The sequence below is a fragment of the Pipistrellus kuhlii genome, unplaced genomic scaffold, assembly GCF_014108245.1.
Source record: "Pipistrellus kuhlii isolate mPipKuh1 unplaced genomic scaffold, mPipKuh1.p scaffold_m20_p_1, whole genome shotgun sequence".
Lineage (NCBI taxonomy): Eukaryota > Metazoa > Chordata > Mammalia > Chiroptera > Vespertilionidae > Pipistrellus > Pipistrellus kuhlii.
The window spans coordinates 97,891,888-97,917,090 of NW_023425404.1; the positions used below are offsets into that span (position 1 = coordinate 97,891,888).

General features: G+C 41.0%; 1 protein-coding gene across 1 annotated transcript; it reads left to right on the forward strand.

Annotated features, from left to right (window-relative positions):
- Window positions 1–23,866: 23,866 nt before the first annotated feature.
- RPL10L (ribosomal protein L10 like) lies at window positions 23,867–24,590 on the forward strand. Its single transcript, XM_036415774.2, has one exon. The coding sequence runs from the start codon at window positions 23,883–23,885 to the stop codon at window positions 24,525–24,527; it is 645 nt and encodes a 214-aa protein (XP_036271667.1). The 5' UTR covers window positions 23,867–23,882; the 3' UTR covers window positions 24,528–24,590.
- The last annotated feature ends 613 nt before the right edge of the window (window positions 24,591–25,203 follow it).

Consider the following 25,203-nt stretch of genomic DNA (forward strand, 5'->3'; position numbering starts at 1 on the left):
ATATATATATATATATATATATATATATATAGAATATATATATAAAATCTTAAGTGACTATTTTGACTAAATGACCAGTTTATCAGTCTCTATGATGTGCACTGACCACCAGGGGTCAGAGTCTCAATGCAGGTGCTGCTTCCTGGTGGTCAGTGTGCTCCCACAGCCAACCTCCCATGGCCCTTCCCTCCAGCAGGCCAACCTCCCACAGCCCCTCCCCCAGGTCAGTGGGCAACCTCCATGGCCCCACCCACCAGCTAGCCAACCTTAATCACCCCCATCAGAACTTCATGCAGCCCCTCTCCCACCCCTGGCAGCCAATCCAGATCAGCAGCCAGGCCAAATCCCAGCCATGCAAGGATTTGTGCACCAGGCCTCTAGTATATCTATATTCATCTTAGTGAGCTAACAGGTTTTCTGTACAAAATAAGTTCTAAATTCAAAAGTCAGAATGCACTACCTATTAATTATATAACTTAGCTCAGAGAGTGACTTTTCTCCATTTTCTTTTTAGTTCAGTATCTGAAGGCTTTTCAGATAAGTTACATTTTTAAATGGACTTCTTAAACAGCCAAATGGCAATAAATGCTGTCCACTCCAGGGTGATAAGTACTTGTAACTGATAACTATCACCACTAAGAAAAAGTCTCACTCTCCCTGTTGGTGAGGTCTAAATGGCCTGCAGAGTCCTTTCCTTCCCCTGCTCTTAATTCTGACTAAAAATGAAGCTTTCTCAGACACTTTGCTTCACCTGCTGTTCTACCTTCCTTTAATAGGGATGATTTAACACCCACCTACTGTGTTCCAGAAGTACCAGGTCCTTCCTGCTATCCAGTGTGTCCATTGGAGAGAAAAAAAAAAGAAAAAAAAAAAAGAATATTTTTTCCTTGAAATTTTGTTTTGATTATCTGAGCTTGATTTAAATAAAAGACATTAATTTGATACAAGTGTCAACCTGTATATGGAGGACTTAAATAAATTATTTGTATTCCCTCTTTAAAACAGGTCAGAAATTGTGTTTCAAGTAGAAAAGTTACATGGATAAAAATAATCAGTATTCATTAATACATTCTGGCCAGAATATTTTAATTTTGTCACAAATGTGTCCCTCCACACACACTATAAAAAATGAGCACATGTGCTGAAACCGGTTTGGCTCAGTGGATAGAGCATGGGCCTGTGGACTGAAAAGTCCCAGGTTCGATTCCAGTCAAGGGCATTTTCCTTGGTTGTGGGCACATCTCCAGTACGGGGTGTGCAAGAAGAGGCAGCTGATCAATGTTTCTAACTCTCTATGCCTCTCTCTTCCTGTCTGTAAAAAAAAATCAATAAAATATATTTTTAAAAAAAAAAAAGAAAAGAAAAAGAAAGAAAAGAAAAGGAAAGAAAAGAAATGAGCACATGTGATTATGGAGCTGAGGGGTCCTGAGAGCTGCAGTTAGCAGTCTGGAGACTTGAGTTGGCCAGTGGTATAGTCTGAGAATCAGGAGAACTGGTGATGAATGTTCAGTCCTAGAGCTGACAAGCTTGATTCCAGGAAAGATGATATTCCAGTTCAAGCAATCAGGAAGGAGTTGCCTTTCTTGTCGGTTGTTTTGGGAGGGTTGGCCTTTTTTTCTATGAGGTTCATCCACATCAGGAAGAGCGTCTGCTTTATTCAGCCTATCAATTCAACTGTGAACTGAGCCTATCGATTCAATCTTAGCCAAAAACACCCTCGGGGACAAACCCGGAACAATGAATATCACCAACTGAGCTCACCCTGTATGCACACCAAGATCAATAAACAGAACATTACTGGCCTCCGAAGGACCCCTCATGCCTCTCAATCACCAATCACACCCTGTGTAGGGTGACCTAAGTTAGTTTGCCTATATTGTACTTAACTTAAATGGAAAATATACTGATTAATTTAAAATATGTTTAAGAACTATATTAAAAAAATCAGGTAATCATATTTTGAACCCACACAACATCATGGTTCTTACACAAGTTCTCAGTCAGAATTATTTCTGTTTCTCTTACCTAGAGTTCTCATTTATCTGAAGTAAGTTCCTTTTTACTCTGTATCATGTCTTATTTTGACTACTACCTTATAATTTACTTTAGAAGCTGCCTGTAAGTTTTACCCAACACTTAGTTCTCCTGATGTCTGTTTCTGTTTTCTTTTGTCACTTGCCTGTTGCAAGTCCTATGCTCCTCTCCTATTTCCCAAATGCCCATTTGAATCTCCCCAGTTAGTAAAACTCATCCCACTAGCAAAGCTAAAAGTTATTTTTCTCTTGATTTGATTTTAATCCTACTGATATACGTTTTAGTTGCCCAGCACAAAGTCGGGGGGAAGCAGAGTTTGCCACCCCAAAATATGCTTTTTAGGGATTAAATTATTTTAAGTTGGTTACTTTTAAGGAACAAAAGACTGAGGAGAAACCTTTGACCTTTCCCCTAACTGCCTAAAGTCATGTGGATAGAGGTCTTGCCCTCAGAAGGGAGACAGCATTATAAATAACTATAATATGAACTAGTGTGATAGGGAGAAACCCCCTTTGATCAAAGTCCTCTCCATGTCCCATTGTTAAACATGACCCAGCAAACATTTATTCATCAAACATTTGCTTTTCCATTTTCAAGTGAATTTCCTTTGAAATGCAAAACCACACCTCACCCCCTTTTTGCTTAGCCCAAAATGGCATATAAGCCTTACCTGCCAGATTTGTCCTTGGGTCTTATTCTTAGGAAAACCCCCATACGTAGAAATGTAATAATTTGATTACTTCCTCCTATTAATCTGTTTATTAGACCAGCTAGAAAAACTTAGAAGGGTAGGAGAAAAATTATATTTCTTCCCCAACTCCCCTTTCCATTAATCTGAGTTACATGAGCTTAAATAATCTTATTAGTCTCAAACTAAACATGACTCACTCCTTCCACAACCAATTAGGGCACATACCCATGTTTCCCCGAAAATAAGACATCCTCCAAAAATAAGATCTACTTGCATGTTTCCTTCTGAGTGAAATATAAGGCATCCCCCTGAAAATAAGCCCCCCCCCCCCCTTAGGCTAAACATGAGAGATTTGGTCCATTGATTCTGAAAGAAATGGAGTCACAAGAAATTCACCCGGAAATTCAGGAATTGGATTGTTGTGATGATGTTCCAGAAGATGATGACATGATTGTCACTGAATAAATGAGTAAATTCTTGATACTGTAGGATTCACAGTTTGTCTGGTTTGTGTTGACAACTACCGTACTACCGTACCGTAGACAGATAATAAATTTCCTTTATTTTCATTTAACAATAAATATGTACCTTATTCTTCTTCATGGAAAAATAAGACATCCCCTGAAAATAAGACTTAGCTCATCTTTGGGAGCAAAAATTAATATAAGACACTGTCTTATTTTCATAGAAACAGGGTAGAATATATTCAGTAGTAACTAGAGGCCTAGTGCACAAAATTCATGCAAGAGCCCAGCCCCTGCTGGTGATGATGGCAGCCACCTCTGCCTTGGCCCCTGCCACAGCGACTTCATCAGGAAGGTTGTCTGGAAGGAGGTCCAGCCTAATTAGCATATTAGGCTTTTATTATTATAGATGATATTTAAAATCACTATGAGTTGTTAATAACACACCAATGTGACACAAAAATAATAATAATTTGGTGTGATGTTTATCTAATCAATTCCTCCTCAGAAAGACTTCAGTTGAGCATGAAATCAAATTTTTTGAAGGCATGAGTATGTTAGGCAGGACCCAGGGAAACAAATAGAAGTGTGGTAGGCATTTAGACAGACATGAGCAGAGCAAGGACAATGGTCCAGGTACAGAAGGTCACCAGGGTGGAAAGCCCCAGGTGCCTAGCAAAGGACAATTGTAGGGTGGAACCTCACTTCCTTAGCATCTCTCTGATTGAACAGTTTGGGCCCCCTGACCTTTACTCCATTAAGATAACATATAGGCCTCAGTTGTATTTCAGCTCCAGATCCAGAAGAACAATAAAACCAGCCACACTAACTTCAGAACTAGTTGTATTGAATCAGGACTCACTGCTGTGGTGCCAGCAAATCAGAGAGACCACAACCCTGAAACGACACCCCTGGAAAGCTGCTGACTATTCTGTTGAGATCTTTCCGAAAATCTCCACCCTGAAAACCCTTAGCACAGGGGACCCAGCACACCCTCACTCCCTGGAGCATGCCCTCACCTTTTTCTTTCCTTTCCCCTTCTCCTTTCCCCTTCTTACCCCTGGGCTCATTACCATTAGCTAACTCACTCCCAAGCTCCAAGGGCCTATCCTTTACCTCTATAACCTGTTTCCTAAGCCCATTTATACTTCTGTGATTTATCATATAAATGTTTTCTTCTAGTTTGGGTCTTGGCTCTGAATTCATTCCTGGCCAGAACCCAAGTATAAGGTAACCAGATTGTCTCACTTTTGGTGGGACAGTCCCGATTTCTAACAATTTTTCCTGAGTCCCGTGGCATTTTAAAAAGTCCCAATTTTTGGAAAGAATCTTTCCAAAAATCGGGATTTTTAAAAAACTCCGAGGGACATGGAAAACGTTGCTAGAAATCGGGACTGTCCCGCTAAAAGTGGGACGATCTGGTCAAGTACCAAGGTTGCTGAACCCTGGTCAAATCTGACCCCATGGTTCTAATACCTGGTGTTGTTCCGTCGGCCTACAACAGAAGCAGTTTACAATCCTCCATCCAGAGATGATTCGCTGAAATAAAAAGCATACATATATATCAGCATGGTCTGCATATCTTCATGTCAGTCAAAGAAGAAATATTTGTCTAGCTAAAGTAGTTCCAGAAAGTATAGAAAAGACTCATAACACACACACACACACACACACACACACACACACACGCAGGTACATGCTCTCTGAGAGCAAATAAACTATAAGAAAGCTGACTTTCACTTTTCTCCCTATTAGAGCTCGGCCCTATTAGTCTCCAACCTGTTGTTTTAGAATCTAAATATATAAAAGTGAATACATGTGTGTGACTGAACAATTATTCATCATTAAATATGCTGAAAATCTCATTTTTTGTGCCTCCCTGGTGACTGATATCAAGAATTTTGTCTGGACAGAGGATCCAAGATGGCTGCTGGGGTAGACACCTAACCTCAGCAGCACACAACAATTTCAATGGAATACAACTAAAATGTAGAGTGGACATTGCCTAGAGCTACATGTAGTCGACTGACTGAAAATTCTACAACAAGAAGGAAAGAGAAAACCAGAAGGAAAATCAGAGGAGCTGAAAAAAAGTCTAAGGTACAGAGACATGCTGCGCTCCCGCATGTGCGCGAGCGTGCAGAGAGGACGCAGCCGGAGAGGAGGAGAGGGCTGGGTGCTGCCTGGCATTCCCTAGCAGGAAGGAAATAAAACCCCCAGCCTGGGCTGAACCACAGAACTGGCAGCGCTGAGCCCCAGTTATGGGCCAGACCCTGGGGACTCAGGCTCGGGCAGGGGGAGACGGGGCTGTGAGGCGGAATCCCAGGGGAGCAGCAAAAAGCAGGGCCCCCGGAGTCGTGCACACATTGCGTGCAGAGGACGGAATGTTGACTCTGATGCTAGACGCCCCTAGCGGGAAGGAGAAAAAAAGCTCCAGACTGGAGGAACTCTACGAGGAGCAGGAGCCCCTGCAGGTCACCGGCCAGCCGGGCGCCAGCAAGGAGCCAGGCAATGGGGCCCCCGGGCGGGGGGGTGCCCCTGGGCCTTCAACCACTGAGCACGGGCCACGGAGCCAAGGACTGGGGCTGCTTCCTGGGCAGCACCGACCCCGGCAACAGGCTGACGCAGCACAGGAGCCCGCGGAGAACAAAGGGGTGCCACAGGCCAACCTGCTGAGCTCCCAGGACAAGGAGGAAGAAACCAAAGAAGTTCTCAATGTGAAGAAATCAAGTGAGAGCAAAAGATAGTAAAATTACTTAAGAAAGAATACAAAGAAGATCTTGAAAAATCAAAGATTAAGTCAGAACTCAACTCACCAGCTAACATTGCAACATAAATGCGTTTTGTTTTTTTTTTTAAAAAAAAAGGACAGAATGTTGGAACAGTGGTGGCCAGGCCTAGAGTGGCCAGGCACAAGGCAGTGGCAGCCGGGCCCGGAGCAGCAATGGCCAGGCCCCAGAGCAGTAGCAGCCAGAACCAGAGCATCAACAGCCAGCACTGGAGCAGCCAGACCTGAGGCAGTGGCAGCCAGGCCTGAGGCGGAGGCAGCCAAGCCCAGGGTGGCCAGTCCAGGAACACCCAGACCCCGAGAGGCCGGGCCCGGAGCAGCCAGGCCCAGAGCAGCCGGGTTGGGAGCAGCCAGGCCCAGAACAGCAGTAGCCAAGCCCGGAGCATCCAGGCCGGGAGCGGCCAGGCTCGGAGCGGCCGGGCTTGGGGCAGCAGGGCCCAGAGCAGCCGGGTGTGGTGCGGCCAGGCCCGGAGCAGCAGCTGCCAGGCTGGGAGTGGCCAGGCCCCGAGCAGCAGCTGCCAGGCTGGGAGCAGCCAGGCCCGGAGCAACCAGGTCAGGTGTGGCCAGGCCCGGAGCAGCAGCAGCCAAATCCAGAGCAACTAGGTCGGGAGCAGCAGTGGCCAGACCCAGAGCAGCTGGTTGTGGAACGGACCAGAGCAACAGAGGCCAGGCCTGGAGCAGCCAGGCCCGGAACAGCTCGCTCCTCGACTGCCCCTGCCCCAAGGCTGCCTCTCAGACATGGCTGGAAACTTTTGCAGGAACTTGAGGGTCTGCTGAATCAAGTGATGAAGGCTTAGATCTGGATGTGTTGAGTTAGTATAGTGCTGGGGTGTTGATCTGTGAGTGCCTTGAGTGGGGCCTGGATGAGGCTGGTTGACCTATTTGGAAATGTCTTTTGTGTTAAGTGTATCATTGGGCATGTGGTGGTATTATTGATATGAGAAAATGCTAAGTAACTGATTTACTATCTGAAAAGGGATTTACTATTGGGGAAAGGGAGAAAGGAAGAGACTGAACATAAACTGTGCACCTATGGATGAGGACAATGGGGGATGGGGAGGGGGTGGAGGGTGGGGTGGGAACCTGGTGGAGGGGGGAAGAAATGAGGAACCTTTGTAATAATATGAACAATAATGATTGATAAAAAAAAAAAAAAAGAATTTTGTCTGAGCACTTCTATTGTAGAAGTTGATCTCATCCAAACCAGCAGATAGCTGAATACTGGAAAGGGCAGGGAAAGAAAACACCAAGGGACACTCTAGAAATACAGAAGATTAAGAAGCAAGTTTCCTCTCCAATACCACTCAGAAGTTTCATCCCATATAATAAAAGGCTAATATGCAAATAGACCAAACTGCAAAACAACCAGTCTCTACGATGCACACTGACCACCAGGGGGCAGAAGCTCAACACAGAAGCTGCCCCCTGGTGGTCAGTGCGCTCCCACATGGGAAGTGCTGCTCAGCCAGAAGCCGTGTTCATGGCTGGAGAGTGCAGTGGCAGAGTCAGGAGCCTCTCTCACCTCCCCGGCAGTGCTAAGGATGTCTGACTGCAGGCCTATACCATCAGTCAGACATCGCCCAATGGTTCCCGGATTGCAAGAGGGCGCAGGTTAGGCTGAGGGGAGTGCACAAATTTTGTGTACCGGGCTGCCAGTTTTCAAATAAGCAAAGGAGGACTACATTTGGATTTAGGATGAGGAAGCCTTTCACAAGACATTTTTCACCATCTAAACTTAAGGAACTATTACTTTCATTCAATTTCACATCTCCAATTGTGCATGCTATATTATACTAGCTATATTGTAATTATCATAGTGTGTTTTGAGTTTTGGGTTATCTTTTCATGTTAGCACACATCTCATATGCCTAATTAGATTTCCCCATGTCTATTTTTATTATGTTCTCTTACACATCTGGCATAGAGGCATAGAGTAGAATAGAATTGAGCATTTGGCATTCAATAGATCTTGGTTGATTAACTGACTGGATCACTTTAATTTTATACAAAAAAAAACAAAACACCTTACCGATTTTAATTTGACAGTTAGAGTTAATTAAATAAAAATGTATTTGCAAATTGAGGGTTATGAAAATTATTTCTCTGTGATGCTATTATCTACAGTATTAATTTAAAACACTAGCCCTCTGCTCTTTAAAAAAATTTAAAAGGTATTTTGCCTGTCGGATAACTAAATTAGTTGAAAAGCATGTAACTCACAACCTAAGTTTTACCTTAGTTTAAGCTGTAATTGAAAGAGGAGACCTTGTTTAAGAAATAGTGAAAGAAATGCCAATCAGAATGTTAAGATTTAACAAGTTTAAGGCTGATGGATCCATGCAGCTATACTCATGAAAGTGCCTGATTCACTGATGGAATGAGGCACTGCCACTGTTCTAATTAGGAAAGACTCTGAATACTGATGTTCCAGACAGTAGATTCTTGCTATATGCCATTTTCCAGGAGAATGAAACTATAAGCATCACACAATAAAGATGAGTTGGAATCAATGATGACAGCCAAAAATTAATATGCCATAATATTTATGTTCTTATAGATAGATTTTAACTCTAAATATTTATGCTGTTCATCCTAAGGAGCCAATAAACTATTTCATATAAGTTTAATTACGTCAATTGATTTTATCAGTGATGGAAATAATTTGTACAATATATAAATGTTATGATATCTAGTACATCAAGAATTATATTTTCTAGCCCTGGCCAGTGTGGCTAAGTGGTTAGAGGTTCAATCCCCACTCAAGAGAAGTTAAGTGAGCTACAGGTTCAATCCCAGGGCCCCAGGGCACATGCAAGAGGCAACCAATTGATTTGTTTCTCTCTCATCATTGTTTCTTTCTCTTTCTTTCTTCCCCCTTCCTTGATTCCTCCCTTCCACTCTCTCTAAAAATCTATGGAAAAATATCTTCAAGTGAGAATTAACAAAAAATTATATCTTCCTATATAATAAAAGCCTAATATGCAAATTGTTCCCTTGAACGGGAGTTTGACTATGGGGTGGGGCTGGCCAGCTAATCACCCGAGGCCACTCTGTCTGTCTGGTCCCACCCAAGCCAGCATGGCGATGGGTAGCTGGGTGAAGGGAGGACCCGGGCAGCAACCGGCAGCTGCTAGGGACCCTATCCATGCACATATTTTGTGCACTGGACTTCTAGTCTAATAACAAGGTTTTGTAAAAAAAAAAAAAAAAATGACCTGAAATGCTTGCATTTATTTTTTTTCAAAATTGTAAGAGCTGCATTACAAAATTAATAGAAGTTGCTTGAGAGTATTATTGTACACTAATTTAAACTGGTTATTATTCATCTATTTCCTTAATACTTCATACTTCTTTAAAGTAGCATGCTTAGGTTTACTTCTGTCCAAATTTTATTATTTAAAAATTTCTAGAAAGAATTGAACCTGAATAAAATATGCAGCATACAGAGTTCTTCAAAATTATATTTTTATTTTGTTAAATATATGTATTTTATTTGCATTAAATATATCAAAGCAGAACGGAAAGATAAAGTATCTAGTCCAGCTCTACTGTGATATGCTATTAATGAAGACTCTCTGTTCATCTTTTAAATTGCTTCAGCCTCCGTAATAGCAAGTGTTAGAATTATTCCAATGTACATTATGACACACTTCAATATATGCTATTTGGTTTGGGTCACTTAAAAAAATGGTAGGGCATAAAATTAGTTGGAATATGCTTATCAGTATGTATAGGTATATATGTAAGAAATGTTTTCTCCCATTCTATAAATTGTCTTTTCACTATTGTGAAGATACCTTTTGATTCTCACAATCTTTTAATTGGTGCACTCAAATTTTACCATCATCACTTGTGTTTTTGCTACTGTATAAAAGAAATTCTGAAGTTTACTCCTATTTTTTTTTTTTCAGTTGTCTTTATTTTTAGTTCTTACATCTAGGTCTATAATCCATTCTGAATTAATTTCTTATGAGGTTTGAGGTTGAGCTCCAACTTTATTAGTTTGCATGTCTATAGCTATTATCCAGAAGCATTTGTTAAAAGGACTGCTCTTTCTCCCACTAAATGTTCTTAGATCTTTTATCAAAATTCAGCTGCCAATAAATATAAAGGCCTATTTTGGAATTCTCAATAATATTCCACTGAAAAATATGTTTATCCTCATGCCAGTACCACATTGTCTTGCTTATTGTAGCTTTAATTATTATTTTTTAAAATATATTTTTATTGATTTTGAACAGAGAGGAAGGGAGAGAGATAGAGAGTTAGAAACATCAATGAGAGAGAATCATCAATCAGCTGCCTCTTGCACACCTCCTACTGGGGATATGCCGGCAACCACAGTACATGCCCTTGACCGGAATTGAACCCGAGACCCTTCAGTCCCCAAGCCGACTTCTATCCATTGAGCCAAACCGGTCTCGGCTTGCTTATTGTAGCTTTATAAAAAGTTATCAAATTGGGACATGTGAGTCCTATAACTTTATCTTTTTCAAGACTATAATGGCTATTCTGAATCCATTGTAATTTTTTTTCTCTCAGCCTAAGGGTATTTTATTTATATTTTTAATTTTTTTAATGAAGGTATTATTTGTGTATATATCTTACCATTGCGTCTTCCCCACCCCCCGACTCCACCCCACTCCCATACATGCTCTCACCCCAAGAGTTTTGTGTTGATTGGTTATGTTTATATGCATGAATAAAAGTACTTCAGTTGATCTCTTATCTCCCCCATCTCTCCCTAACCTTCCCATGTAATTTGACAGTCTGATGCTTTACTGTCTCTTTATCTATCTTTTTGTTCAATAGTTTATAATTTTCTTTATTATCCATAAATGAGTGAGATCATGTGGTATTTTTCTTTCATTAACTGGCTTATTTCACTTAGCATAATGTTCTCCAATTCCATTCAGGTTGCTGCAAATGGTAAGAAGTCCTTTTTTATGGGCAGCATAGTATTCCATTGTGTAAATGTACCATAGTTTTCTGATCCAGTCATCTGCTGACAAGCACCTAGGCTGTTTCCAAATCTTAGCTATTGTAAATTTTGCTGCTATGAATATAGGGGTGCATATATACTTTCTGATTGGTATTTCCAATTTCTTAGGATATATTCCTAAGAGAGGGATTACTGGGTCAAATGGGAGTTCCATTTTCAGTTTTTTGAGGAAACTCCATACTGTTCTCCACAGTGGCTGCAGCAGTCTACAATCCCACCAGCAGTGCACCAGTGTTTCTTTTTCTCTGCATCCTCTCCAACACTTGTCGTTTGTTGATTTGTTGATGATAGCCATTCTGTCAGGTTTGAGATGGTATCTCATTGTTGTTTTGAATTGCATCTTTCTGATTATTAGTGACTTTGAGCATTTTTTCATGTGACTCTTGGTCTTCCTTCTCTCTCTTTTTTTCTCCCCCCTTCCTTGATTCCTCCCTTCCACTCTCTCTAAAAATCAATGGAAAAATATCCTCAAGTGAGAATTAACAACAAAAAAATTATCTCTTCTTATATAATAAAAGCCTAATGTGCAAATTGTTCCCTTGTATGGGAGTTTGACCAGTAGACTGGCTTTTTCTGCATCAATTGATATGACTATGTGATTTTTATCTCTGTTTGTTTATGTGATGTATCACATTTATTGATTTGCAGATATTGTACCATCCTTGCATTCCTGAGATAAATCCTACTTGGTCATGGTGTATGATCTTTCTGATGTTCTGTTGGAGCCAATTTACTAGAATTTTGTTGAGGATTTTGGCATCTATGTTTATGACGGATATTGGCCTGTAATTCTCTTTCATTGAGTTGTCTTTATCTGGTTTTGGTATTAGGGTGATGCTAGCTTCATAGAAGGAGCTTGGAAGTGTTTCTTCCTCTTGAGTTTTCTGGAATAATCTGAGGAGGATATGGTAGGTTTTAGTTCTTCCTTGAATATTTGGTAAAACTCTCCTGTGAAGCCATCTGGCCCCAGAGTTTTGTTTGCCAGAAGCTTTTTGATGACTGCTTCAATTTCTTCCTTAGTTACTGGCCTATTGAGATGTTTAGATTCTTCCTGATTAAGTTTTGGAAGGTTATGTTTTTCTAGGGAGTTTTAGGAATAAAATATGCAGGCTTAGGGAGTTTTAGAAATAAATATGGTCCATGGGAGAGGACTGCATAATTGAGTGCTTGGAGATACCAGAAGGCACACATTCACAGAAGGGGGGCGGGGGGAGAAGGGGCACCACAGGATAAGGGGATATGAAGACATGCATTCACAGGAGATAAGGGAAAGCCACAAGGTATGGGGGAAAAGGAAACAAATTTTCACAGAGGATAGAGAAATGCAGACAAAAGGCAGAAAGAAGAAAATGTTTTCACAGGCCACAGAGAATTCTACCCCTGAAGGGGGAGAAAATGAGGGGGCACCAAGTGGGATTTGGTTTTGAAGCTGATATTCTGCAAAAGAGTGGCCAATGAGAAAGGAGTATCAAGAAACACATAGCTACAACCTTTATAAATCTTAGAAAAAGGAGCTTACTGGGTTCCCCCCTTGGTGAAACAAATATTTAGGGGTAAAAAATACAAGTTTAGGAAATTTTAGAAATTAAGGGAACCATGCAAGAAGCACAGGGCTGCAGAGCAGCAGAAGGTATATTTCCACTGTATAGAGGAAGCTGAAAAGCTGCAACAGGTACATTTACATAAAATGTGGGAACTGGAAACAGCAAGAGGTCTATATTTACAAAATAAAGGGAAGGAAGTCCTTCATCCAGAAGCAGAAGAAGAAAGCCCAAAGAAAATAAGAAAACCATAAGGAAGGAGTAGGGCAGAGAACCTCACCTGACCCATGTGACCTTTGAGCCTACTGTAGTGATCAGTCTAAGGGAATAGTGACCAATCTGAGGGGATAGCAAGGCACCAATATCTGCAGCCTTTATAACCTAGTGGGACCCTTCCTCTCCCCACCTGGGAGTCTGTGCTATGAGATTAATTTCCTCTCCCTACATGGGAGTCTGTACTTGTTCAATAAATATCCACCTTTGGTATAACACCTTCTGTCCATGCATTCATTCTTCAACTCTGGTGGACAAAGAATCCGGGACATCCTGCCCAGGTGCACATGCGTGTTCCAGTCCAAAAATTCCATTTCATTGGGACCCCTTCTCACATGGAGTCTATATTTGCTTTCAATAAAGTTCTAGCCTTTTTTTTTTTTTTTCATCTATCACCTTTTGTCCATGGCTTCATTTCTTGAAAAAACTGAACAAGGACCCAGGGAAGAAAAAAATCACCCTTGCATTCTGCTCAGGAAATTGAAACGGAATTTTTGGACTGGAACCAGATTCTTTGTCCACTGGAATCAAAGAATGAATCCATGTACAGAAAATGGTATAGCAAAGGTGGCGATTTATTGAAGAACAAGTACAGACTCCCACGTGGGGAGAGGAAGAGTACCACAGAATGGACTACCAAGTAGGAGTGGGGAAAGGGTCCCACTAAATTCCTTTTCCCTATGGCTTATAAAGGCTGCAGATCCTGGTACCTTGATGTCCCCTCTGATTGGTCACTATTCTCTTAGACTGGTTACTATAGTAACTCCTGTGCTCCCTCCCAACCACCCCCATCCTTCCCTATTATTTTCCTATTCCCTTTGGGCTTTCTTCTTCTCCTTCTGGAGGAAGGGCTTCCTTCCCTTTATTTTGTAAATATGACTTTTTGCTGTTCTCCCAGCTCCTCTATGGAAATGTACCTTCTGCTGCTCTGCAGCCCTGTGCTTCTTCCATGGTTTCCTTAATTCCCAAAATTTCTAATATTTCCTAAACCTGTCCTATTTTATCCCTAAAATTCCTGTTTCAAAATCAACCCAAAACATTTTCTTTTCTTTTTTTTAATATATTTTTATTGATTTTGTACAGAGAGGAAGGGAGAGAGATAGAGAGTTAGAAACACTGATGAGAGAGTCATTGATCAGCTGCCTCTTGCACACCCCCTACTGGGGATGTGCCTGCAACCAAGGTACATGCCCTTGACCGGAATCGAACCCGGGACCCTTTAGTCCCCAAGCCGATGCTCTATCCATTGAGCCAAACCGGTCTCGGCCCAAAACATTTTCTACATTAATTTTAGAATACCTTAACATTTTCTAGAAAGAAAAGGTAGTCATGATTTTCATAGCAATGACACTGGATGTTTAGATAAACTTGGGGACTATTGACATCTTGACAATATTAATATATTAATAAGTTTTCTAGTCTATGAACTTGGGTGACTTTCTGTTTATTTATATTTTAAATTTATTTTTAAATTTATCTCAACAATATTTTAAAATATTCAGCCCACAAAACTTTAATCTTTTGTTAAATGTATTCCTATTTTATTTTTTCTCATGCTATGGAAAGTTTAATGCTAATGTAATATATATATATATATATACACACACACACACACACACACACACACACACACACACATACACACACTTTTTGGAGTGTTCCTTCCTGTGTAAAGAAACACAATTGAAGATTCCTATGATTTTTTATATAACAGGTGACATTATTACAGAAAACTGAAGAAGAACAAAGCAATACTTGGAGAGATAAAGTTACAATTATTACACATGGGTCCAGAGGAAAATGCCTCTCAATTTTGGGCTCCAACATGCAGGAATTTTCCCTATTTGTATGATTTTACCTTCTTTGTCTCCCAAATATGAGGTGTTTCTGACCCCTTTTGCAAATTCTTAAAGAGCCTGTATGTGCTGGGCCTTGAGACCTCAACCAGAGACTTAGCCTGGTGCCAGCACTGATAACCTTGTCTGGGGAAGGTTTAATGACTCAATGAAGTGGGAGTAGTCTTAGCAAGCAAGAATTTACAGAAGCCAATTAGAAGGGTTAAAATTTCAAACAGCAGTTTTCATATAAGATGGATGCTTTAACATGTACACGTAAAGATAGTGTATGGTTTCCCTTCTGATATGTATGCCTTTGTTTTGTTTTATTTTTGCCTATTACTCTGGTTAATGTTGAGTAGAAGTGTAACATCCTTATCTTGTTCTTATTAGGAAAAAATCATTTATTCTTGCACTATTAAGTATAGAACACCCTTAATAATTCTGTTAGTCCCCTTTTGATTCTTTAAATGTTTTTGTTATCAATTTTGTCAAATGTTTCTTCTTTGAGTATTAGGACAATCAAGTGTGTGTTTTTTAAATATTTTGTCCTATTAATATTATGTGTTGTACTAAAATTAAATCAACATTGCATTCTAGGGACAAATACCAAGTCTTTATTTACTATTGTGTGCCCATTTAAAAATGCTCAGTTAGCTTAGTGGTTTCCTAATGATTAGACCAAAAACAAAATGCTCTTTATTGTTTTGAACCAATGTTTTCCATTTTTGGCTGAGGGACTCCATGTGTATATTTGACCTTTCCTTCAAAGCTCTAATAGTTTACAACTGCTTTTGGTTTTATTTTCTTTGTGCACAGGGCCTCAAGCCCAGCCAAAGGGAAGAAATTAGGGACGTTTTATGAATTTGCAGGCATGTGCATAGCCCTATAAATGTGAGTATTCTAGACTCCCCAGGATTATGTTAGAGTTTTTCAAAGTCCCCTGTGGACAGCTCATTCCCAAGGACATTCTTTTAAGCTTTTGGCCAGCCTCTTGTTTTTCACAATGGGTAATTATACTCAGGGCAGTTGCAATGTTAAACAAGTATTACTGATTTATTCCAACAAACTACTTAATGATAGAGCTTTTCCCACTGAGCTAGCTCTGAGTCAGGTGAAATAACAGCAACCAGGAATGAGGTTTTAACAGGGAGACATCAGACAAGTGACAATTCTCTAGAGATGCAGCTTCTGAAAGGGCTCTTATACTACTATGCCCCCCCCCCCCCCAGGGGTTGTGTGGCCTCTGGTTTTCACAGTTGTCATGGTTGCAAGGCTATTGGCTTTCAAAGCTGCTCTGAATCTAGGGAAAAGGGAATGAAACTAGGACAAGTTTAACCACCACAAAGCTCACTGTTCTTAAAGAGATGTAGGGTTGTTTTGTTTTGTTTTGTTTTGTTTTGGAATGAATGCACCTTGTGTTGTTGAGGGTCTTAGTGTTAGAGAATTGAAGGAGTTTGTCATTTGGGGTGCTCTGTTTAAGAGTGAGACAAAGTTGATGTGTTCCAGAGAACCGGAATAAATCAAGCAATGCTCGATGAGTTTGGAATCACACTTTATTCACTGGTAAGCTTAGAGAAAATGAATTCAAATTCTAAGCAGAACTACAAGCAGAACTTCCCTTTTTTATTAAAGAGTCACCTTATATGTACTTATTGGTTCTCTCCCTGCTGGCCTTGAAAACAACACAGTTCTATCTAATTAAGAAATACCCCTGGCATGGCATTGTGATTATGGGCATATCTAGTCTCTGGTCTACAAGGTCAGAGAGCTAAGTTTATATTCTTCATTATTCAAACAGGCTAAAGCAGGCTAGAAAGCAAAGTTATTTATTTTTATTTTTTTTAGAATAAGAGGCCATCTAAGAAAAACAGCAGAGAATTCCAAACAGTAGTTTTACAAAATAGGGGTTAGCCTTCTCAGTTGCAAGGTAGTTTTACTTACTTGCAACTTACAGCAAGTAAATGAGACAGGGGATTCATATTCAAAGCTCTGTCTTCTCAAAGGGGGGTGTAGCCATTGCTTATATAACTAGTCAATTACATGTTTGTTTGGTTTTTGTTTTGTTTTTTTTTGTGTTTTTTGTTTTGTTTTGCAGTTAGCTATACTTACCTGGTTAATGATAGATCCTCTCTTCCCCCAACAGATGGACAGAGAATGATGTAAAATCCACCTGCAGCCCAGACATTCCTGAGCACTGAGCCACCAATCAGCACCTGCCAAATACCCTAAGCCCCTGATTCCTAAGTCCCTAGGTCCCTAATCATGTGCCTTATATGAAACCACCAATCAGCTTGTGCAGAGTGCTCTACACCCCATCCCTTCTCTTTCCGCCCCTTAAAAGGTGCCTGCACCCTGGCCCTCTTCCTGTTTCCCCTCTGGAAGCCCGTGTCTTGATCCTGGTCTCCGGCCCCTTTATTTCATCTTTTAGTTAAGATCTTGTCAAACCATCCATCCTGTTTTCAGCTGCAAAATATTGTATTACATTTTAACATTTTTTTTTATTTTATATATATTTTTTATTGATTTTACGCAGAGAGAAATTGAGAGGGATAGTGAGTTTGAAACGTCGATGAGAGAGAAACATCGACTAGCTGCCTCTTGCCCACCCCCAACTGGGGATGTGCCCGCAACCAATGTACATGCCCTTGACCGGAATCGAACCCGGGACCTTTCGGTTCGCAGGCCGATGCTCTATTCACTGAGCCAAACCGGTTTCAGCACATTTTAACATTTAATAAGAATAGCATTTAGCAAGAATAGCCCAGACCTTGAGACCCTTGTTCTACTCAATATTAGGTTAATTTCTAGTTCTAAAAAGTTTTATTTTGCCAACTTTTGCAAGTATTTATTTAGCTTTTAAGAAGAGGTAATTTTTAATAGGACTTTGTTCTACTGTTCCAGAAGTCAACTTGGTGACTAATTTAACTAGTCAACTGTGGTGGCAGTGGTGCTACATGCTTTCTGAGGCTAGGTCATGAAAAGATCTGCCTGAACCCTTTCTTGGATGGTTTCCCTTGGAATCAAGAAACAATGCTGTGCAGCAGCCCAGGACACACGGAGAGAAAAGTGTAGAAATCTGGCCACAGGTTCCAAGGGAACAGCCAATGGCCAGCAGTAGCTACAACTATGTGTGAAAAGCCTTCAAGTTGTTCTCTGCCAACAGAATAAAAAAAAACCCAGTCCAGGATCTTCTAGCTAAGCCAGGTCACCTTTCAGAAATTTCAGTAATATAAAAAATAGTAAAGAATTGTTTTATGCCACTGAGTTTTAGGATTACAAAGTTTACAGTTTATTGGGACAGATTTACATACTAGGAATGGGATGCTATAAAATCAAATTATAAACATGTCATGGGCTTTGAGACCTGGTGCAGGAAAAATGCTGGAAGGGCCTTAAAACTATTAGTGGAACCCTATATGTTAACATGAAAAACAACAACATTGAAACCTGCAAAGAATTTTTGTAAGTTTATTTGAGCCAGACTGTTGAGATATTCCAGGAAGCAGAACTTCAACAAATTGAGATAATGCTCCAGAAAAATGGCGAGTTACATTTGTATTTATACAGTACATTGCAGTCAAAGGAGGGACATAGGTGGATTACATGAAAGCAAAGGGATGGGGTGGGGTGCAGGAACAATTAACATGATAATGGATTTGTGGTATCTGTCCTGAAGCCCCAGGGGGTCCAGAAACAGGGAAGTTACAAGTTACCCAGACACTATAAGGGTATGTGATCATAGATGCAAAAAGACAGGCTCAGTTAAGGTAAAGGTTGACCTTGTCTGTGAAGATACCAGCCTAGGATGTAATGGCCCACCTTAACTGCTTTTAGTTAAAGTTTAATTTCAGATCATCCTTTGTGGTTACTTTAGGCCTCTGAGTTTGCAAGACTGCCATGCAGGCTCCCCTGAGTTTGTCAGGTCAGCATGTGGCCCCTTTGGTAGCATAGGCCAGCATAGGACCTTGATAAAGCTTTGGGTGGGTACAAAAAGTGAGAAAAATGATATTGGTAGTTAGAGGAAAGAAGTACATTGTTATGTCTGGCAAAAAGCTTAGCAGCATTGTTGGCTGTGGTAACATGGAAAATAAACATGTTCTTAATGAATTATCTAGATAAAAGTATTTCCAGGCAAAGTGTTGAAAGTGCCACCTGGTTTCTTCTATTTGCCTATAATAAAATGAGAAGAGAGATTATTTAATGAACAAATGTTACAAGAAAAGCTAGGAAAATTCCAGGGCAAGAGTAACAGGGAAACTGAGGCAGGAAAGTTAAAACAAGACCAAACAGTGTGGGCAATTTGCAGCTTACTTGTAAATAAGGAGCCATTATCTTCCCCAAATCAAGGACACTTGAGAGCAAATGGTTAAAAGCCTCCCTAAGGAGAGAATGCAAAAAACGGGGAGGGGGGGGGGGGGGGACACACGGACACAAAAAGAGCAGTTTTACTTCTTAAGCAGAGAATCCAGCAGCTCAAGGCTTGGCAAGATAAAGTTGCCAGGTGCCTCTCATGAATTCTGGGAAAGCCACAACAAAGTAACAAGGGAGTTTGAGAATTAATCTGTTCCAAAATAGTCAGCAGAGGAATTTTGAAACCTATAGACAGGAGGGTATATAATGCCTGTCCCCCACCTTCCTCCCTCTTCAGATTAACCAAGAGCCCTTCTGTGCTTCTTAAGCCAGATGGGCTTGCCTCTTTAATAATGGTGCATGCTTTAATAAAATTGGCTTCAACAGTGCAATCATCTAGAGTTTTCTCATTTAAATTCATATATATGAGCAGACAGGAATTGAGGTTGGGGACAGCCCTCTTACTCTGACTCAGGGGCCTGTCTGCTGTCTGTGAGAGGTGCATTTAACAGATAAAAAAGAACCAAAATTCATGGGTTTTGGAAGAAAACTTTCCCATTTTAGATTTTCCAGATGGCAAACAGTTTTCAAATTCTGAAAAAACCTTGCTAGCAAAGAGCAAATCCAGGGCAATCTCAAGAAAACATAGTTAGGAGACAAAAAGCCAGGAGAGCGTGACTATTAAATCCTTTGCTAGGACCTCAGAAAGACTTAAATTAGTTCTGATGGATCTTCCCTTTCTCCAGTTGATGGACAGAAGTAAACTCCACCTGTAGCCAGATATTCCTGAGCATTGAACCACCAATCAGCACCTGCATAATATCCTAAGCCCCCCAATTCCTAAGTCCCTAGGTCCCTAAATCATGGCCTTACATGAAACCACCAATAAGCATGTGCTGAGTGCCCTAAACCCCGTCCCCTATCCTCCCCTTAAAAGGACATGGACCCCGGCCCTCACTCTCTTCCGCTTCTCTCTCTGGAAGCAGCAGGCAGGGGTAATCTTGATTCCGGTCAAGGGCATGTACTTGGGTTGTAGGCACATCCTCAGTGGGGGTTGTGTAAGAGGCAGCTGAGTCGATGTTTCTCTCTCCTCAATGTTTCTAACTATCTGTCCCTCTCCCTTCCTCTCTGTGAAAAATCAATAAAATGTATTTAAAAAAATCATCTGACACTACATCTATTTGGAAATGTTCATTTGTCAAAATAGATAAGTGGACCATTGTGAATAAGATGAGTGAGCAACAGCATCATGACCACCTGTTAGTAATGACAATCCATACCATTGGCTGAAGAAAAGGCCAATCATAGCCATGACTCTTACATTCACTACTCAACTTTAGTAAAATATAGTCAAGTCGCTCATCTGGGCTTTCAAAAATATTGAGTTTACAGCTGCTAGTGTGAAGTTACTAAGAAACACTAATGAAAATGACTGTTCCTCATCAAGCAGAGGCATCACACATTACTAAGAGCCAAGTAGGAACATGATCTCTGGAATGTTGTCAAACAAGAAATGGAAGGCTGCATAATGACTCAGTGATCAACAATGCAGACAGTTCAGCAGCAGGAGAGGAAATGCAGGGTGCACATCAGTCAATATATTAGACTCCAGAGCATATTGTTGTTATTGTTTATTTATTTATTTATTTATTTTGAAACAAATTCAGGTTCAGTTCTTTGTGAAATGGTTGAAAAGTGATATCAAAGGAAAGGCAGTGCTGCATTGATCTGATACACAGAACTGTTCTTTTTCAGTCTTTGCATGAAGGTAGAGGATGCTGAGAATTTGATTGCATTTCTAACATTGCCCAGTGCTAATTCCAAGTACTTAAAAGCTGCCTAGATGCATAACTAATCAATAAGTGCAGGACAGTACAGATCTGTTATTCAGGGGTTGTGGCCTGGAAGAGAGTAACATTGGAGGAAAGACTTCTTCACATTCCAAGCTGAAATTTCAGGTCGAAGCATGTTTGTCTGTCTGGTTTTTGAGGCTCCTAGAAAACGATCTCTCCCTATGCATCCCCAAATTTATTATTCCAAGTTTTGTGTTAGTAACTTTGGCCATGTTTGTTTTTATCTATTTTTCTTTGGTAAGCACAGCATGCTGGAACCAGCTAACACTGGCTCAACTGTGGCTGAAATTGATGATGGGATATTTACACCACAAAAGTCAGCAAACACTACATATCAGAGCTCCCCAATCCTGCTCCCCAAGAGCAGGTTGTTAAAAATTTCCAACAGTGATGTTGAGTACTCAATTCAAATATTTATTGTGCTATGGTGCACACAATTCACCAAAAACAGATGACAAAACAGTGACCCAAATATAGTCCTTGTTCTCACAGATCTTAAATTTTATGTAGCTGTTATGCTCCTTTCTTAACTTATTTCTTATCTTCACTTATATGTGTACCCCTCATTCTTTAAATCATCTCTATTTTATAGAACACTAGTGTCTCCCTTTGCCACACTTTTATTGCATTTACCAAAGTAATAAATTTAGTAAATAAGCAAAAAAGTTATTTTCTGTGTATCATCTTCTTGACAATATTTCAGGCTACTTTTCAAAGCTGATGAGTTTTATAGTTTTTGCAAGGTTTTCTTAGTATGATGCACACTGTAGGTGGCAGGAGTTGGAATACAGAGGAACACTTAACATTTTGAAAATGATTGAGTGGAATGGTTTTTTAAAATCTTTTAAATATAGTGGTGTGGCTTATACATTTTCCACAGACTTCTTCCTAATAATTGTACAGCTAAGGAAAGGAGTATAAAGAAAGAATCCCAGTCAGGTTCTCTCTTTCTCTTCACACCCTCTGACTCCATCCTGCAACTATGAAGGTCCCCATGTACAAGTGTGGTAGGGTGATTATCCTTCCCATTTTGCCTGTGACTGTGTGGTTTGGGAGGATGCAGGACTTACAGGTACAAAATTGGTACAGTCCCAGGCAAACCACAATTAGTCACCTTTTGAATTAAGGAAAGAGGATTATGCAAGCAGAAACACAACCAATTCTCTGACCAATTCTCTGCTGGTCAGAGGATTCTAGGCTTTTTGAAAGCATGGCCTAGACAAGTGGGGATGAGTGCATGATGGCACATGAACTCTGGCTGAGTATCTTCCTTTGACCTCATAGACCCCTCTCCTTCGGAACTATAATAGATTATAGGCATGCAGTAGTATAAAAATATGCAAATGTGTTAATACACTAAAATACATTAAAAGCATGTTCAAATTACCCTCACTTTTCTTTAGTGTTGCAAAGCATTCATCTTGCATCCATTTTTTACCCTTTCCAATTTATTGACCCAATTATACATTATGAGAGGCTAAAACCTGTGTAAAACTCTTCAGTGGTTGAATAAAGATCAGGATCCCTAACTTGGTAAATGGGCCCCATGTGATATTCAAGCCACCTTCTCTACACAATGTGGACTCACACTATGCCACTCACCCCCTCACCCCGTCACACTGGCCTTCTTGTTCCTTCAATGGTCCATGTTCTTGCCTGCTTCAGGGTCTTTGCATATGCCAGGCCCCATGCACCACATGCACAATGTAAACAGCTCTTTCCTAATAAAGTTTTCTCTGTTCATTCCTCAGTCTAAATCAGGGCCTTACCCCAGGCTCTCAGGGCTCACTCTGCTTTTCCTTTTGGGCACATTTTGTATTTTGTAGTATGATGAAGTATTATTGGCATATCATCTAAATCCCCTCCTAGACTTGTAAGCTCAGTGAGAACAACATTATATGCTGTGTTATCTTCATACTCAAGATTACATAGTAAACAGAAACTATTTGAGGAAAACAGGAAGGCAGAAATGAAGGATGGAGAAGTAAGCAACTTTTTTGTAAGGTGGAAAAATCCTCTACACTGAGAGTTTTAATATTTTTACTTTAATATGATTATTTTGTAAAATCCCACTCAATTCAGGTACAGAAGTTACTTTGTGACAACTTATTTGTTTCCCTGTAAAAGAGAAAGCATTGGAAGAATATACTCACATTGGAAGAATTTTGTTCCATGATGTCATAGATGTCTGAAACAGCAGGAAATCAAAAAAGCCCGAAAACTCCAAGTAAGAATTATAGACCATTTACAAATTCATTTTATCTTTTATTTTCCTCCATCCCCACACTCTGATCCTTATCATATTTTTTTAAATAAAATCTAATATCAGAGGGGAAAAAAACTATTAAACTCATTCTCAGTAAGATATAAGATTAATAAAGCATAAAAATGTAAATAGCCTTAAATTAAAAAACGCCGTTGGTATTTCAATTTTGTAGATGCCATTTTTTATAATAAAACCATTCCAAATGGCCAAAAGCATAAAACCAAAGTTTCGGGTCTCTAAAACAATCCAGCAACATGTGTAAAATACATCTTGTCCCTGTCCCTGTCCCCACTCTCGCTCAGCTCTTCCCGAGCCTCGCCAGAGAGCGAGCTCACGCCAAGAAACCACTTTCCCCAGGGAAGGTGACCACACAGCTGCTCAAACGGCCATTGATTGTACAAATGCTGATGGGAGACACGCGCTCTGGAAAATATATTACTTTGATAGAGAATATTGGCCAGCTGGAGAGAGCTTTCTCATTTAATCTCTAGGAAAATGTGTCTTTCCTACTATGACAAAGCCCAGGGCAAATGTTCTACAGCCCAGAGTGGACAGCAAGAAAGACATGGCCTCAGCGCCTCGCGGTGGGCCCAGCGCCTTCCCGCAGCTCCAGGCGCGGCCACCAGCGGGAAGGGGGGCGCTGCCGCCATTATGGCGGGAAGCCCTAAAAAAGGGCCTTCCGGTCCTCCAGGAACTCTATGGTCCGTGGGGCAGATGGGCGTCGGCCTACGTCGCATGCGTGGGGCGGGGCCTCTCTGGGCTGCAACCGTTGTGGAGCCGCCATGGGCCGCCGACCCGCTCGCTGCTACCGCTACTGCAAGAACAAGCCGTACCCCAAGTCCCGCTTCTGCCGCGGGGTCCCGGATGCCAAGATCCGCATCTTTGACCTGGGGCGCAAGAAGGCGAAGGTGGACGAGTTCCCGCTCTGCGGCCACATGGTGTCCGATGAGTACGAGCAGCTCTCCTCCGAAGCCCTGGAGGCCGCGCGCATCTGCGCCAACAAGTACATGGTGAAAAGCTGCGGGAAGGACGGCTTTCACATCCGCGTGCGGCTGCACCCCTTCCACGTCATCCGCATCAACAAGATGCTGTCCTGTGCCGGCGCCGACCGGCTGCAGACGGGCATGCGGGGCGCGTTCGGGAAGCCCCAGGGCACGGTGGCCCGCGTGCACATCGGCCAGGTCATCATGTCCATCCGCACCAAGGCGCACAACAAGGAGCACGTGGTGGAAGCCCTGCGCAGGGCCAAGTTCAAGTTCCCGGGCCGCCAGAAGATCCACATCTCCAAGAAGTGGGGCTTCACCAAGTTTAACGCAGATGAATTTGAAGACAAAGTGGCCAGGAAGCGCCTCATCCCTGACGGCTGTGGAGTCAAGTACGTCCCCAGTCGCGGCCCGCTGGACAAGTGGCGCGCTCTGCACTCCTGAGGACTGGGACAGCTCCGCCCTCTGGCCATGCTGGTCTGCCTGACGTCAGCTTATCATTAAAATTTACTGGGGAAAAAAAACACCGTCTTTTGAATATCTTTTAAAAGTTTATCCAATTTTTAGAATTCAGATGACTAGAAAAATAATATTTGTATTAATACCAGAAAGTTTTAATGGCAAATGATATTTTCCTTTTAAGTGAGACTGAGACAATTTGCACGTGATTTATAGAGAAAGCTATTAAAATTTTAATACAAACTTTTAACTTTGGAGAGTCTGGGGAAATATTTAGAAAGTCGTTGGTAGTGAAGTCATAATTATGCTATTATGATCTTGAATAAAACTTGGCTAGAGAAAATTCAAGATATACAGAGAAAAAAATCTTTATTGTTTATAGGGAACAAATGGTAGGGATGAAAATTAGGATATGCTTTAGAGATATTTCAACTACAATGCCTTTGAAACTTAAAAAATTTATTTTCAATCTTGTTATGTTTTCCTTACAATTTCTACACGTTGTTTTTGAATTACTTCTCACCTTCAATTATCAGCCTTGGGACAATTAGGTATCACTGAAAAAAGTTTCCCCAGACAAGCCTTACATTGTCTCTCAAACTGGACACCACAGTCCAATCTTTGGGACTATAGTTTATGCTCTAAAAAGATTGTAGAGAAA

Excerpts from the sequence above, each read along its gene's own strand:
- RPL10L (XM_036415774.2), top strand. The coding sequence starts at position 23,883 with ATGGGCCGCCGACCCGCTCGCTGCTACCGCTACTGCAAGAACAAGCCG.